The sequence below is a fragment of the Perca fluviatilis genome, chromosome 9 (assembly GCF_010015445.1).
Source record: "Perca fluviatilis chromosome 9, GENO_Pfluv_1.0, whole genome shotgun sequence".
Classification (NCBI taxonomy): Eukaryota; Metazoa; Chordata; class Actinopteri; order Perciformes; family Percidae; genus Perca; species Perca fluviatilis.
This window is the reverse complement of record NC_053120.1, coordinates 11,424,096-11,442,358: the sequence shown is the minus strand read 5'-3', so window position 1 is coordinate 11,442,358 and position 18,263 is coordinate 11,424,096. Positions and strand designations below refer to the sequence as shown.

At 40.0% G+C, this 18,263-nt stretch overlaps 1 protein-coding gene across 1 annotated transcript in view; it reads right to left on the bottom strand.

The window, feature by feature from the left end:
- The window catches only part of LOC120565923 (ephrin type-B receptor 1-like), a 98,457-nt gene that overhangs the window by 15,788 nt on the left and 64,406 nt on the right, over window positions 1-18,263 (bottom strand). Inside the window, 5 exon segments of the mRNA XM_039812048.1 lie at window positions 127-374; window positions 11,695-11,892; window positions 12,003-12,064; window positions 13,222-13,327; window positions 13,661-13,826. Coding sequence (XP_039667982.1) covers window positions 127-374; window positions 11,695-11,892; window positions 12,003-12,064; window positions 13,222-13,327; window positions 13,661-13,826 — 780 coding nt within the window.

Here is an 18,263-nt window from a genome sequence, read left to right as displayed (position 1 = left end):
CTGTATCCACCCAACATTAAAACTGTAGATCATTTTGAAAGTTATAGTAAGTGCAGCAGTACACTGTTACAATGGCTACATATGTATGTGTCTGTGTGTACAGTGTGTACTGTATGTGTTATTTACCCTGAGAAACAAGTCAAGTGCTCCGTTCTCCATGAACTCTGTGATGATCATCGTAGGCCTGCTCTTGGTGACCACGCCCTCCAGTCTGATGATGTTTGGTTGGTCAAACTGGCCCATGATTGACGCCTCGGACAGGAAGTCCCTCCTCTGCCTCTCAGAGTAGCCAACCTTCAGTGTCTTGATGGCCACAGGAATTTCTTTTTTCCCAACAGGCTTTAGGCGGCCCTTGTACACCTCCCCAAATTCACCTAAAGAAGAAGAAAACATTATGGAAATGAATTTAAATGAATTTAAAGCATTATGTCTTAGAGCAAAATCAAAAAGGAAGAGTAAACATTTAAGGCTCTTTTAGAAAACAATATGTGACTCAGCAGAGAAAAACAAGTACATTATTAGGGATGTTTTTTTTAATGCTTAATGCTGTAATAATTTATTCAAGGGCTCTGAACTCTTTGAGTTCAGAGCCCTTGAATAAATTATTACATAATCAAAGAGGCAAACAAATAATTACATTTTAATCACATTTGTATGATGTGGAAATAGGTCACCAGAGAAACCAGATGGGCTGAAGTTCATACCATTTGGTTACAATTTATGATTAAAAATTCTTAATCAATCAGACAAAAGGGAGCATATTGTCCTTTTCAGCAGCTGAGTTGTGCAGTAGCGTGAGGGCAGGGCGTGTTAAACACATAAACACTCTCTCAGTCGTGGGAGCAGAGTGAGGTTGGGGGCTTTGATTACGGGGAAACTGGTGGTATTTTTGCAGACCGAAAGAACAACAAAAATTGAATTCTCTCAATAGCTCCTCTCAGGTGAAGAAAAGGTTTGTAGCAGAGGTGGCAAACAAGATAAAAGGGACAATGCCATTATTATTGTGATGGTACTAGGCTTTGCACACCACACCTCAAGTTTTGTCTCGTGGTTTAAACCAAGGCAGCCTGGTGACCTCATGGAAAAAGAGACTGTACTGAAACACAACGTTCATATATTAGGTTCAATCCCCTGCCTGCAGTTTCATTATTTGTCCTGTAGGCTAAAAAACACTTTCTAACTCTGTCCATACTTCCAATTTTTTATTTTATTTATTTTTTTATTTTTATTTATTCACAAATACCACTTGAAACATTACAATAATACAGTTGGGGGGGTACAAGATTAATTGGGTAAAGTGAATGGGTCCCCCAAAGAAGCTAGAAAAGCTTATAGGTGGGGGCCCATGATTCAATAGAAAGTAGTGGAACAAAGTATAGAATACACAATTTCCACAAATGATGATGACTAGATGCACGCGAGAGGCGCTCTAGTACATACATGACATTACATATACATACAATCATACATACATCCCAGTAGTCCATGAAAAAATAGTTTTAAATTAGATATAGGTTAATAAGAAATATTTTTTTGTTGTCTTTAAAGTTGGAGATAAAGGGCAACACCTTGAGGCCATCATCAATCCTGTTCCAAATTCTGGCCCCCATACAAACAACACTCATACTTGCGCACACATTAGCTGCGACCATTTTCCTGATATAAGTGGTTTGATTTTCGCGTTTGTAGGTGTGCTGGGGGCTGGAGATAGGAACAAGACTACTCAATCTAGAGTTCATCCTGTTGACAATTTGAAACATAAGGCAGGCATTATGGTATTCATTTAGCTCAGTCGGTCTTAGTAACTCAAAACGGTGAAATAGAGGTTTGGTGGGGGATTTATCTCTAACCCAGGACGAGAGCCCGTATGACTTTCTTTTGCAAAGATATAAGTTTTTAAGATGGCTGGAGAAAGTGTTACACCATATCACATTGCAATAGTTAAGGTGCGGTTCAAAGAGAGATTTATACAATGTGAGAAGGGGAGACAGCGGAAGAAAGTGTCTGATCTTATAAAACAAGCCAACATACTTGGACAATTTATTTACAAGATAGTCAATATGACATTTAAAGCTGAGAGAGTCATCAATGAGGACCCCCAGGAATTAGTGGAATATACTCTTTTATCTCCTGCCCATTTATGTTAATCAGGCAGTGATCAGTCTTTTTAAATTTTTTCATGATTTAAATTAAAATGTAATTAGCTTTGCTCATATTTAATGACAGTTTATTACATTTAAACCAGGAGTCCACTTTAGTTAATTCTGAGTTTACTATATCTTGTAGAATAAGTGGGTTCCTGTGTGATGTAAACACATTTGTGTCATCTGCAAACATAATTTTATGAAATATTTTAGAGGAATTTATGAAATCATTTATATACAAAATGAATAAGAGTGGCCCTAAAATAGAACCCTGGGGGACCCCAGAGGTTATAGACTGACAAGTAGAGTTATGGTCATCGACATGGACATACTGTTCCCTCTCATAAATAAACTTCTGAACCATTTAAGTGTTTGACCTCTGATACGGTAGTGATGCACATTTGTGCAGTAAAATATCAAAGTCAATTGTATCAAAGGCTTTTGAAAGGTCCAAGAAAATACCAACACCACAGTTTCCCTCTTCAATGCAGTCATGTATTTGTTCTATTAAATCGATTGTTTGCCACAGAGGTTGTACTCTTTTTTCTGAAACCGTATTGAGAGGGACACGAATAATATCCAGCTTTTCAAGATAGCCACTGAGTTCTAGTGTATACCCACCTTCTCCAGTACTTTGGAGAAGGTGGGTAGAATAGATATGGGCCGGTAATTGCTCAAATCATTTCTGTCACCCGATTTGAAAATTGGAATTATTTTAGCAATTTTGTCATTTTTGGTACAGTGCCAGTAAATAAAGAAAGGTTGATGCAGTGAGCCAATGGCCTACAATGACATTTGCAATGGCTCATAATCTTACTACATATTCCATCTACACCTGCAGTGTATGAGCTCCTCAAGTCCAAAATGATCTTGAGGAGCTCGGTACTATCTGTTGGTACCATAAAAATGAGTTAATGTAGCTACCAGAGAGAAAATGCTTAAAGTTAACACCCTGGGGTTGATTAATCTTCTTAGCCAAATTTACACCTATTGAAGCGGCAAAAATGATTATTAAAACTCTGCACTAGATCAGCTTTAGCATTAACAAAGTCAGGCAGGGTAGTAGGTTTATGTCTCCTGTTGAGGACTTCATTTAACACATTCCATGACCTCCTGCTGTCCCCCTGTGAAGCTTGTAAAAGTTCAGTGTAATGGCATCTTTTCTCTTTCTTATGATCTGCGTTAGTTTATTTTTGTAAGAAATATATTTCTCTTTATTTAAGCTAGAAGGGTTTTTTTGTAGGATTTATAAAGCATACTTTTATATTTAATAGACTTCAAAATTCCCGTTGTAATCCAAGGGTTCCGGAGGGTAGTGCTGCATCTGACAGTCTTCTCAGGGATTGTACCCATGATGGATTCTTGGTGATGATCTTTATCAGGCTGTAATATGCTGTATCAGGAGTCACACTGTCATAGACAGAGTCCCATGACTTTGCCTGTAAATTAACAATTAAGTACTGTAAAGTTCTATCGTTGATGATTTTAGATTTAATTTTTGAGAGTGGAGGAGAGAACGATTTGCCAGAGCCAAGAAATATTACAATAGGAAAATGGTCTGTAATGGGAGACGCCGACTCCGATCACCAGCTCGGTATTTTGAATATTAGTAATGATATTGTCAATAATCGTTTTGGATGTCGGTGTAACTCTAGTAAATCTATTAATGGTAGGAAGAAAGAGGAGGAATGCAATGTGTTCATAAAGTCATGTTTTACCCCCCATCTTCCTTTGAAATATCAATGTTAAAATCACCGGCAGTATACACTCTTTTTTGCTTATTCAGTTTATGCAATAAATCTTCCAGTTTACAGTTAAAGGTGTCAAGAGCAGAGTCTGGTGGGCGATAGAGTACACCGACAATAAATATTTTGTCATTATTGTTAATCTCAATAAATAAGGACTCACAATGGTCATCCTCTAGATAAAGATCACAAGTTTTTACTTGGAGACTGTTCTTAACATAGAGGCAGATCCCTCCACCTGTTCTATTAGGTCTATTCTTAATGTGTAGTTTGTACCCATCGAGGTTAAGTAAATCTGCATATGAAAAATCATTAAGCCAGGTTTCACTACACCCAATAACATCAAAATGACAACTTGAATTAGAGAGTAAAGAAGCTAAATCAGAATGATGTTTGTTTAGGGCTTCTAATATTTAAATGTAACAAAGAATAATTATATTTATCATTTAATGGTTTTAAGTTATCAGGGTCAAGAACATTGCAAATAATATTGCCGCCCATATCAATACAGTGTTGAGAATCTCCAACTATATTGAAATCATTAAGACCCATAATATAAACAGTACAAATTAATCATGGAGTTTTCTGGGATTACATAAAAACATTGGCACGGCAATAGCCCGGAAACACACTTGGAACAACCAAACACACACACACACAACACATCACACACACAAACAAAAAGTATTCGGGTATCATTATGTAAGCAATTTGTACCACGCGCGCCGGTCATCGCCGACTCAAAATTTTAGTCACTTGTAAGTAAAATGAAAAATGAAAAAGGAAGAAGTGTCTCTCAGCTCTCATCCTCACGCCGGGAGAAAATAAAAAAGAAAAGAATGGAAAAGTGTGAGTCTCCCGTAAGGGGAGCAAGCTATTGGAAACATTTAGTCATAGTAGAGAGACTGATTTCCGTAATAAATAAAAATATAGACAAACAGATCACCGCTATCAATGAAAACGGAAACTAAAGTAGAAACTCCACTCCATACAACAGTATGCATACTGGCCTGCCATCCCCGGTCCCATGGATTTGGGCAAACTAAGATCTTACGTGTTCCGCGGTGGCAAGGATGCGATGAAGCCTTCAGCCTCAGCTGCCGTCAGAAAGTGTTTCCTACCTCCGACTCCAGCTTGACATGAAGCCTGGCCGGGTACAGCAGGGCCGGTTTGAACCCTAGCTCGTACCAAAATTTTCGACATGACCGCTTTAAACTCATTCCGCTGCTCCATAACCTCTGGAGGATAATCCTCAAACACAAGGATGGGATGATCCCGAAACTTCAGTTTACCCCTCATGGTCCGGGCATGGCGGATGATCTTGTCCTTTACCTGGAACCTGAGAAGACGAATGATGACCGGTCTTGGTCGGCTGGCGAGTGGAGGTTTTAGTGCCATGATTCTATGGGCCCGTTCACACTCAACAGGTGAATCAAGGACCCCTCCAAATACCTCCTCGAGCATCCCGCAGAAAGCCGTCGGCCAGGCCCCCTCCATAGATTCAGGTACACCGATAACCCTGATGTTGTTACGCCCGGCTCCGTGACTCGAGGTCGACAACTTTAGTTGCCAGTTTAGCATGGTCTCTGTGTGGCAGTATTGATAGCCGTTGGCAGCCTTCAGGCATACCTCTCGTGTGTCACCTTCACTCTCAAGTATTTCGAGTTTCTCAGCATGTTCTGTCACGGTAGTTAAGACACCGTTCAACTTAGTCTCGAGTGCTGTGAAAGTTTGTTTAAAGTCCTCGGAGATGGCAGTTCGATGAGACTCAAGCAGGTGGGTGAGGGACGCCATGGTGACCGCCTCGGCATTTGTGTTGGTCTGCACAGCTTTAGTTTTCGGCATGGAGACAGCAGATTAGTAAATCTAATACTTTAGCTAGGTTTAGGAGGGAGTTAAGTTTCAAACGGTGAATTTTAAGGATAAACAGACATTAGCGAGAGCGCGAGACGCAGCGTGTTTTCACTTGTTACCACGTCACGTCACGTCACGTCATCATACAGCCGTGTACAATTTTACGTTTACAATTTATGTGCTGATGTCTCCGTGGTCACACAAGATGCCAGCTTATCTGTCAGCTAGATAGGCTACTTAGCATTAGCTACCTGACAAGAAGTAGGAAAGAGTACGATTGGACTACCTAGTATTTACTCTAAGGTTATAGAACATTCATAATAATGACATCATTAGTTCGTCAGACTTTAAAAAAGAACCACCAGAGTCACAGAAGACTTTAGGGTTGGTTATGCTCAATCAGAACTAGATTGTATGACGTGATCAAAAGTGTTTATAGTGTATACATACCATCTTAGAGAGAGGAGGCAGTATTGTTTAAATATGGTGATAATGATGCAAAAAAAAAAAAAAGTGAAAGAAGAATGAAAAAAAAGTGGTAGAGGGAGAAGTTCAAACCCTGGCTCCTTTCTCACCTCTGCACATCTGCCGTGACATGAGTGGGAATGTCAGATCATCGGTTTCGGAAAAGTTACAGAAATGGTTGTACACAGCTCACCGGACACGGGATTTACTGAAGCTATTTGACTATCTGACAAGGACTTCTGATTGAGTACAATGGAACTTTTTATAGAATAGTTTTTTTCAGTGTTTAACGTTATACTGACATCGTTATTTACTACGTTCCATTTCCGAGATTGTTCAGGTGCCGGAAAGTCCGCTGGATGTCTTTCATTTCGGCCGGATGTCCGGTACGTTCCGCTTTCTTTGTGTTGGCATTTTAAACTCCAGTCAACTTATGAGGACTATGGTTAACTGCTCCTCTCTGCAGGGTAAATTAAGACAGCTAGCTAGACGATCTGTCAAATATGAGTTTTTTTGCATGACAAAAACAACCTTTGAACATACACACGTTCCACCAAACCAAGTTTCTTCCAGAGGTTGTTTTGCAGCGGATGTGTTGCTCCGTGCCGCGGTTAGCGCCACCCATGACGATTGTGATTGGTTTAAAGAAATGCCAATAAACCAAAGCATGTTTTTCTCCCATCCTGGAATGCTGTGTGGACTAGCCAGACCCTCCTCCGCAGCGCTGTGGAGGAAGGTCTGGCAATGCGAGACTATAAGAGACATGTTCAAGTTAGACCAATCAGTTCATCATGTAATGTTCAAATAAACCCCAAGCCCCACAGTGTGGAGGAGACAAATGCAGTCATGTACAAAAAAGTTCTCTTTTTTTGGAAGAACTGTTTAAACTAAAAGCTCCAGGAGGTTATCTTTTTCACGTGTTTTTGCTTTCTTTATGTATTGTTATGTTGACATATATATGAACTGTCTTAAACTTGTTCAATGTAGAGAAAACTTCCTACAGTGCTGGAGACACATGTCTTTTGTCGAAAATAAATGCAGCCATATGCTGCTTGGGGACATGAAAATTGAATATCACTTCAAAATAAAAGTCCTCATCTCAGAGATATAAATCACATGTGAATAATGGATGAGTGATGGGAATTGGATGACAGGCTGTGTCGTCCTGTCTCACTGTGATCTCTTCTCCACATCTTGCTGCTCATTAAAAACTATCTACTGTCACTGCTGTAAACCAGCTGAAGTAGAGATTGATGGAGGGCAAAATAAGAAGGAGAATAGAAAGAGAGGATGGGGGGAAGAAAGATAGGGGGTGTATAAATGAAAGAGTGAAGGATGGATATGAGACAGTATTGATGAAAAGGGAGAAGAAGGGAGAAAGTATGAAAGCATGGACGAAGAGGGATGAAAACAGCAATTTTCGCAAAGAGTGGCGAGATCAGATGACATCTCACTTCCTCTTTTTCGAAAATAGAGGTGGTCAAGGGGAATATGGAGCAGATATATATGATATTTTAGAAGAAATATTCCTTGGTTTTATTCTACAATCTTGTCTTAAATCTACAGCATATCTAAATACAGTCTTAGTAGTATATTAACTGGCCTGTAAGGTGAAATATTATCGCTACTTTCTATTGTAAATTAAAGTGTCTCAAAATTTAAAGGAAGTGCTTTTTTATGAAGACATTTCTTACAGTGTGAACGATAGTAATAAGGAAAGAGAAAACAAGACGGGTGTAATCACAGAGAGAGAGAAAGAGGAAGAGAGAGTGAGGTGAGGTATTTTTATCATCTCCTAAGGGTGCTTTCTACTTTTATCTCCGCCTTCCCCCCCCTTGGTTCTTTGTTTTAGCATTTCTCTATATGCAAACAAACTCTAAAACTCCAGAGGGGCTGAATCCCAGAGAAAGATGAAGATAGAAAGTATCAAAGAAATACGGAAAGAAAAACAAAAGAAAAAGTCGAAGGGAGGGAGAAAGAGAGAAAGAGCTGTGGATACATTTTTACTTTCTAACACAGCAGAATGGGAGAGATTCAGCCGTTTAAGGGCTCAAAGTCCGGCCACATCTCCTATCAACCCCAGGCTCATGTTTTCCCCTCCCTCCCGTTATTTTCATCTCTCCTCTGTCACCTCTGGCTGAGGTGAGAAACCTTCCCCTGAGAGAAATAAAGTGAGAAACGGAGGGATTATGGAAAGCCTCACAGAGTGGCTCAACAGACCAAAGCCCAGAGCACATACTCTCAGCGGTGAGGGTCTCAATCTGGTTCATGACCTTAACCACCCAGAGCTCCATGGCCATTTGGGTTTGATTAGTTTTGGCCCAAAAAAAGAAAGAAAAAAAAAAGAGTTAACTGAGGGATAACATTGGAGTAAAAACATTCCTCCATCTATTATGGTTTGAGGTATACAAATCATGAATGCACTGCAGCCATGCATTGTATGCATTGTGTTCTGATTTAGTGCAGTGTACAGAGACACCCAAAAAATAACCAGTACTCCCAAGCTGAAATATTAACCCTGTGTGAGTTTTGTGTTGATTAGTTTGTGGTAATTTGATTAAACCCAAATGTACTAAGGAATACATGCAATATGAGTGCAATATGAACTAAAATAATAAAAACATTTTGATACAAGGACCCTACAAGACGGGGCTACAGTATGAGGTTTTAATGCAGGACCAGCCTGAGTTTAAATGTATGCTCATATTATGCTAATTTTCAGGTTCATAATTGTATTTAGGGGTTGTACCAGAATAGGTTTTATGTGGTTTCATTAAAAAAAATAAAAATAAAAATAAAATAATAATAATAATATATATATATATATATATATATATATATATATATATATATATTTTGTTTTTTTTTTGTTTGCTGCACATTGCTGCAGCTCCTCTTTTCACCCTGTGTTGAGCTCTCTGTTTTAGCTACAGAGCGAGGCATCTCACTTCTGTTTTGCTTTGTTGGGAGTCGCACATGCGCAGTAGCTAGGTAAGGACTACTAGCCAGTCAGAAGCAGAGTATGAGGGAGTGCCACGCTAGCAGCTAGACGAGCATTATAACGTGTTACAAAGTGTTGCACGTTTGTCTCTGAAGTAAAGACTGGACTACAACAGAGCTGTTTGGAGCAGTTTGTGAACAGTGTTTTCTGTTGGAGATGGTAAGTCCCTTTGGGGTGGAGTTTTGGGCTTTTTCACTTTGTAAACCTATTACATGCACAAAAAGATATATAACACAATAAAGGAAAGGGAATAAGCCAAAAAGCATAATATGAGCATTTTAAATTAATCAAAGTACCAAAACAGACAGTGAACCGGTGACTGTTAGAGATGTGAGTGCCCAAGGCAGATTAATGCTGTCACCTTGACCCCATAGTAGGTGGTATTGAACTTTCATTAAAAAAAAAGGTTCAAAATTAAATGCAGAGATGATATACAGCCTGTCTTTGAGACCTTGAAAAGGTTATTTATTTGTGGATTTGATGCAAAAATCTGCATTGAGCATCAATATCACCTACAAAGCTTTGTGTTGTTCTTCAGTATTTTGTATTCCCAATAGTTTTTAAGGCAAATTAAATTATAAACAAAGTTCGATTTATTTTGACATGCCCTGCAATTGATGACTGGGTTGGAAGATGATGGCTGGATGTTCTCCCGATTTATATTGTGCTGCCACTGCATTTTGTGAACCTCTATGTATGACCTTGTGTGGTGGGTTTTAGCACATGTTTTACATATTTGTACTTTATGTTTTATGTATTGTTTTTATTGTATATCATGCTCAAATCTGTGTGTTTCACTTGCCTTGGATCCCCTTGGCGACGATGATTGAATATATAATAAAATAGTTTAAGGTATTACATAGTTTCAGTACTCAGGGATCAGTAGTAAAATAAAATCTTAGCAAATGTAAAATGTGTCCTTATTTTTTGTTTCTTAATTCCATCTTTTTTTCCATCCGACAGCTAAACCTCTGCTCCCCAAAACATTTCAGAGGATGCCCTTCGGACTCCATTTCACATCCAACTTTCTCTATTTGCCAAACATCACACAGCATTTCTTTCACAGTTCAGCTCGGATAGCCAAAGAGAATGCACTAAGACTCTTTTAATTTATTGCTGTGAAAGTTTTCAGCATGAATAAAACATGTCTCCTGACTTCAAAGGAAAATAAAGAAAGCAAAATAATAAATTGGCAGTGAACGTTTCCAGGTCTTTCTCATTGACATAAACGTCTAGCACAGTTGAAGAAATTGATTAATTTACTGTAGAGTATCTGCCGGTTCAAGTGACAGTTGGTCTCATTAGAGGAAACCAAGGTTTACTTATCTAACATTCCCTTTTGAAGCAGTTAATAGTAGGTAGATATGAACAAGGACTGTGTGTTTTTTTATTATCTTACTCTGGAACAAAAGCTCTTGCACAAATAGAATGAATGCACAGTAATATTTGACACAAACTAATCATGGCTTTTCATTTGAGGCATTTGTAAAGACTTTTCTGTCTTTAAATTAACAACACACACACACACACACACACACACACACATATATATATATATATATATATATATATATATATATGAGAGAGAGAGAGAGAGAGAGAGAGAGAGAGAGAGAGAGAGAGAGAGAGAGAGAGAGATAAAGCCCAGTTCAGACCAAAGATTCGAAACGAGAATAAACCGTTTAACAACGTCGCAGGGAAAGGTTGCGGCGGTCTGAACCGGCCCGTCTCAACTCGACTCAGGCCAGCTGATGGTTGCGCCTGCAACTCAGCCTGTCAAGTCGCCAGTGGCTGGTTTTATCAGAGATATAAAATGTAGTTTTTTGCCGATTCAGCACTAGAAATATAACTGTAGAAAGCATCTCACTATCACTAATGTTATCCATATTCATATTTAGACACAACACAACAACGTGATATGTCCTTCTACAAACAAAAGCCTGAAAGTTGGAAGTTAGACCAGAATTACAAAGAGCCATTGCTATGGAAATCATACACCATCTCATTGCACTGGTGTTAGTCTATATCCTTGACGTTCCACTTCCGGGATTGCTCCGGTGCCGCAGGAAATTCCACCGGATGCATGTATTTTCTTTTTTGGGGAATTTGAAACTCCGGTGGATTTATGAGGACTATTGTTAAACTGCTCCTCAGATCTCTGCATGGTAAATTGAGACAGATAGCTAGACTGTCTGTCCAATCTGAGCTTTCTCTCGATGCTTAGCACCGCCCAAGAAGATTGTGATTGGTTTAAATAAATGCCAATAAACTGGAGCACGTTTTTCTCCCATCCCGGAAAGCTGTGTGGAGTAGCCAGACCACCCTCCACTCCACGGCGTGTGGATGGTCTGGCAAAGCGAGACTACACTAGTGTGAACTGGCAGGTTTTGGAACGTGACAGAACGGTGCGTCGCAAATCTTTGGTCTGAACTGGGCTTAAGGGTGAACCTAGGGTCAAAGACACTAAGTCTATGAAAATCTCTACCTGATCCAATGACTTCCTCTATTTTGACACAGGAGGGGTCAATTTCCTTGGCAAACTCCCTGACGGCCTCGTTGGGGTCCTCGTAGGTGAAGGGGTCAATGTAGATCTTGACCCCCGGTGAACTATGGCCTTCAGACAGGGTGGGAAATGTCACAGTGGGGGTAGGACCACTGAACATGTCAGGCCTCAGAGTCACCTCTGAGGAGAAAATTTGAAAGTGTAAAAAATAAACACTGTTTTGGAAGTTTGGTGTGTGTGTGTGTGTGTGTATAGGTAGAGCTCATTTAAAGTTTCAGTACTGGTCGTACCTCCTCCTGCGTTGTACTGCTGCAGCTTGTCACCATACACACTCTCTTTCAACTGCCTTCTTCTGCAGACAGACACACATACGAAGAGATTGTAAGGAAAGAGGCAGCAGACAGAAATGCTACACAAAAATGAAAAATGGTAATTGGTTGTCGGTTGTCGGTAAAAGAAATTGTCTGCCTGAATGTCAAAAGTCTGCTTCAGAGAAGGAAAAAGTCTTTCAGGAATTCATTAGTATTTGGTGGCTTGTCACTGCTCTGTTTTTTAAGCTCTTGTTTCCTGCTGTCATCTTTGGATGGAACCAAAGAAATGCACTTTGGAATATTTTAATACGTCAACTGATCTTTACAATAGACACCTTATACTGCATACAGTGGGAAAAAAAGTTTGTTGCTTGCTGTTTCTGGGAGGTCATGGGGTCACAGAAACCTCAGGCATTTCTTATTGAATGTGTCTGCATACAGTATGCCGTGGCATATGGTTGCACAAAAACTATATTTAGTAGTTTATAGCTGATAGGTTCATTATTTTGGGGTTTTCCCAATTTTCTCCACAAAATAGCCACATTTTTCAAAACTAGCAAATTGGTTTATGTTCACATCAAATGTATGTCTTAATGCATGTTGTTTACTGTTGTAAATAAAATGGATTCAAAATGCAAAAAAAAAAAAAAAGCTGCTTAAAATGGCCTGGAAACTTTTCTATTTTTGACAATAGAATTTTTAACTCAAGGTACACTTGTACATATAGTTTGCTCAGTTGTCATGGAGATGGCTCAGTCATCAGACCATCATCATCAGACCATCTGTTATATGTTTCTTATCAGACGGTTGTATGGGGATTATTAGGTGACTGAGGTTCCAGACTGTGAGGTGTGGTGAAAGCTCTGGAAAGTCTTGAAATTTGAATTAATAATAACTTTCTGTAAATAAATGATGGCTAAATATCAATTTAGCTGCTTCAGTTTCAGGGTATTGGTAATGTGTATGCTGTTTTACGGTCACGGCTTACTTGGACAGAACAGAGCCATTGCTAATGTTATTTGTAACACCTGTGCTTTTCCTACATGACAAGTCAAAATGTGTGAAAAGGGCCAATAGATGGTTGGGATACTGAGTGTTTACACTGCAAAGAGTCACATTGTCACCCCTATTCTCTGTTCGTGTGTGTGTGTGTGTGTGTGTGTGTGTGTGTGTGTGCGTGCGTGCGTGCATGCGTTACCTGGTGCAGATGATGGCGATAGCTACCAATGAGACGATACATACTCCACCTACTAAAGAGCCTGCAATCAGGGAGAGCTGCTGTCCTAGCTCTGACTTATACTCATCTGCAGAAACACACACAAAGACATACCCCCACACACACACACACACACACACACAAACACACACACACACACACACACACACATTGAAAAGAGAGGTATTATTTATATATTTTTTAGACTCCCAAATACACACAACTAAGCATTTCCGGAAGGGAAAATATACACAAAATATAATTTACAAAGCTCATTTTACATGACTAACAAACACACAATACAAAGTATGTCATTTTATTACTTTCATGCATTTTCACTCTTTCTCCTTAATTATATTTATCAATTATACTACTATATTTTATTTTCATTACACTCTTAGCCAATCTTATCCAATCCCACTTTACGGTGAGGTTTGGAAGAGCATTTTTGCTGTGGCCAGGGTATCGCGCGCCCAGCGGGGGGCCCTCACCTGCACCACGTAGCCGGTCCCCGGCCTCAGACCCTCCAGAACAACATTAGGTGTTTCGCTCTGGACCACTGAACTGTTCAGCACTGACGACAGGGACTGAAGAGGAGGTTGAGAGAGAGAGAGATGAATATAAACTTAGCACAAAAAGTAAGGAAATTTGTGTTTGGTAGATTATTTCTCCGTGGTAACAATGCTTTTTGGAAATAAATCTTATACCGTTGGAAAGCCTGTTTAGTTCCCTTTCAAATGGTGCCCCATTTGTAAGGAACATGCATTTGTGGGATGAGCAGAAGCGCTGAGTATGTGGTTTGCGCCCATGAAAAATTTGCCAAATATTCTCTGCCAATGCCAAACAGCTTATTCTGCCATTGACTCGTTTGGTGTTTGGTGGATTGGATGATTGGTGTTTGAAGAAACAAGACATATTGGCAATTGAACAATTTATTAATTTCACAAACAGGAGCCTCAGTAGCGTGTCGAAGAACCATACACAGCCTCAACAGCCTGGCACCTCCTCCTCATGCTGGTCACCAGCCTGGTCACACACTGCTGTGGGATGGCATCCCATTCTTCAACCCGCAGTCCTGACCTCAACCCCATTTAAAGTGATGGTTCGGAGTAATTTCACCCTAGGGTCCTTTGCACCATGACCTCGAGCCAAACACCCCCCCAGAAGCTTTTTTCACCTGGGTCGAACATTGGGAGAGTTAGCGTAGAGTAGCGTTATCAGCTGAATAGCTTAGCGCAGGGGCTAATGGATCCGAAGTGTCTCTTAACATTACCCCACTAATAATGCCCGAAATGATACCAAAAGTCAAGTAGAGCAGAAGCCAGCAGGCAAGTGTTCATAAACTTCTGGTGTACTTACAAACTTTACAATCCATCGTTTTATGAGTGCATAACCTATTTGTACTACTGTTGACGTTTGGTATCATTTTGGGCATCATTAGTGGGGTAGAGACACTTCGGATCCATTAGCCCCTGCGCTAAGCTATTCAGCTGATAACGCTACTCTACGCTAACTCTCCCAATGTTCGACCCAGCTGAAAAAAGCTTCTGGGTGAGTGTTTGGCTTGAGGTCATGGTGCAAAGGACCCTAGGGTGAAATTACTCCGAACCATCACTTTAACACTTGTGGGATCAGCTTGGGCGTGCTGTTTGTGCCAGAGTGACCAACACAACCACGTTGGCTGACTTGCGACAAATGCGGGTTGAAGAATGGGATGCCATCCCACAGCAGTGTGTGACCAGGTCGGTGACCAGCATGAGGAGGAGGTGCCAGGCTGTTGTGGCTGTGTATGGTTCTTCCACACGCTAAGGCTCCCGTTTGTGAAATGAATAAATTGTTCAATTGCCAATATGTCTTCTTTCTTCAAATCTTCATCCCACAAATGCTTTTTCCTTACAAATGGGGCACCATTTGAAAGGGAACTAAACAGGCTTTCCAACGGTATAAGATTTATTGCCAAAAAGTATTGTTACCACAGAGAAATAATCCACCAAACACAAATTTCCTTACTTTTTGTGCTGAGTTTATGTTTCACAGCAAGCCAAGTGAGGGGATAACACTTCTTCAGTCACAGACTAAGAGAGACTAAATTTAGTACTCAGTTTTGGCCTTCAGCTAAGACAAGATTATTTCTTCCAAAGATACAGTACAAACTGAGACATTATTTTCAAAATGTGACACCATAGACACCCTGGCAGGATGTTGTAACTGCAACATATTGACTTTGAATTAATCTAGTCATTCATTCATCTTGTCACACGATGCCAGTCTTCATCACATTCTTTGTCATTTTCCATTTCCAACAGTAAACTAGAATTACTGCCTCACGGTTGTATGCCTTCGCCAACTGGTCAAGTTGTATTTTACATCCATGTTTGTCCAGACTCATATAGGTAGTGAAGGGTTTGAAGGAATGTAAAGTAATACAGGTACTAAGTGTATTTTTAGTGAAATGGAAGTTATCACTACATTGACATGTATGATTTCAAATTAAACTACTGAAGGTCAGCAAAAAGAAGACTTTTATCTGGTGTTAACTTGCTCTATAAGTGGTACCTAGCTATGTCTTTAAATTACATTTAAATTGAACAGCAAGTTGTCTTTGCAGAAACTGGGTCATTCTTTCTGGAAAGACACTTGCCATTACATTTTACAAAATGTAATTTTTCCGTGTTTTGTGCAGCACAAACAGAATTCCATTTACTGAAGCAGTGACGGAGAGAAAGAAAAAAGGGCATAATTCAAAGCCTTGGCACATCAGACCTAAACGATTTGCAATGCAAGACACCACTAGAGTTGAAAAATAGTGTTTTGTTTTCAGTCATTCAGTCATTTTGTCCACAACTACATTCTTGATATTTTGTGAGAAAAAAAAAAATCTCTTCCTCTTTGACTTCATGCTCTTTGACTCTTTGACCCATTCTTACCTCCATCTCCTTCAAACAACAACAAAGTGATGATGCAGTTAATTAGTTATTGCCCACAGAGAAAGATCTAGCAGAGCATTTGGGCCTCTTTCCATCCAGTCATTTTCCTGAAGGAATTAGGCATCACACCTAACAGGCCTATCTCATAAACCCAAGGCTACACCCTTTTACCTCTATCTTTCTACGCCGGCTTCCTCTCACCCATTTCTTTCAGATAAAAAGGTTTTTACTGCGGCAAGATCGAAACGGTCCAGAGGGAATGACAGATATGGTTTGGTGATAAAGGGGAAGGAGATCGAGAAGGATGGGGGGGATTGGGGATGAAGGGAGGATCAAATTAGAGGGATCAATAACAAAAAGAAATAGAAGGAAGAGAGATGAGAGTCATGAGGAGGAGAGTTCAAAGAGAGGGAAAAAAAAGGGGGAAAATTTAAAGGTTTTTTTTTGGGAAGAAAGAAAAAGAAGGAGGGTTATCCAGCAAAGATCCACGGAGAAAGCGAAGGAATAAAAAGGGGTTCAAGATGATTTTAGTTTTTATTACTTCATTTTGTTAATCCTCCTTGATTGTCTTGAACCCCTTTTGTTGTTGCTTGTGGCTATCCAATTGTTACTATTATGACATGAGTTGTCTTCTGTTGTGTATTAGTGTTATTCCTGTCTACCCACAGTACTTTGATTATGATTTCATTTGTATTTAACATCATTAGGTTCTAATTTATTTGACTGCGCTATTGATATATTGTACTATGACAAGCTAGATTCCTACTGTCATAATAAGTACACGGCCCATTGGCAACCACAGAGTTTGCAGTGTTAAAAACCTGGGAGAGAATAAGATAGAGTTATATTTGGAAATGGTCACAGAAATGTGGGTATTGTGTCAGGGTGAGGTTTGGATTTGTGTGTGTGTGTGTGTGTGTGTGTGTGTGTGTGTGTGTGTGTGTGTGTGTGTGTGTGTGTGTGTGTGTGTGTGTGTGTGTGTGTGTATGTGTAGGGGGGCGAAGGGGGGCTCTAGGCTTGCCACAGTGAAAAGGTTAAGGGGCAACCCATCTGGGAAGGTCTGGAAGCCAGAGATAAGTAGTGGGGGAAAATTCAGCCTCCCTGTGCCATATCAAATTTACAACATTAAAAAATCATTATCTATAGAGTGGCTATGAGGGGAGGAGGTGAGGGGGTGTGTGAAGGAGATGAGGGGGGGGGAGGTGGAGAAAGGTACCAGAAAAGGAGGTGCAGTACAGCTGTCTGGTGAGAAGAACCTGTCATCTCTCTCTCTCTCTCTCTCTCTCTCCCTCTCTCCCTCTCTCTCTCTCTCTCCTCTCTCTCTCTAGGCTTTACAAACTGCTCCCCGAGGACTACACTTAAAGCCATGAGCTAAAATTAGTCACTTTATGTGGATGGCTTGTCTACAGTGTAAATGCAGTATTTCTCCCTTCTTAAGATGTGTATCAAGGAAGAAGAATGAAAAGACGAAACAATGAAAGAACCTAACTGCCAGCTTTTGATTATGGGTCTTAATTGGCTTCCATGTTAAATAATGTTAAAGCAAAGGCAGCAGCAAATAAGGCCAGCTTAAAAGAGTAAAGTCGCTGCCCTGATTTTGACAAAGTAAGTGTTTTATCTGTGACTGTCAGACTGCAGCTCGAGTTCAGTGAGTTCAGTTCTTCTCACTCTGTCCTAAACTCACTTTAATTGCTCTCCGAGAGGCAGAATCTCAACTTTCTCTTTCTGTCGCTGCTATTCTCCATCTTTCCCTGGAACTTCATTTTTACCCAAACTGTGGGAAGAAGCACCCCCACTCCCAGGTGCAGCACCCATGCCTCTTGAGATGTATTTGTATTGTTGCATTTTAATCTTAATTATCGCTGGCAGCATGAGCTTTTAAGATGGCTTCCTATTATATCGTATACAGTGTCCTATAGATTCAGACAGCCCTTCAAGCATGAACATTATATATATTTTTTAAATGTAGGTTTCAACCAACAGCTTCACTTAAAAACTGTGGCAGTGTCATGAGTGTTGACTATGTGATGCCAGTGCAGTTATCTTTACGACTAAAGTACAACTTTCCAGTGGCTTTTACTGTACACTATATGATGA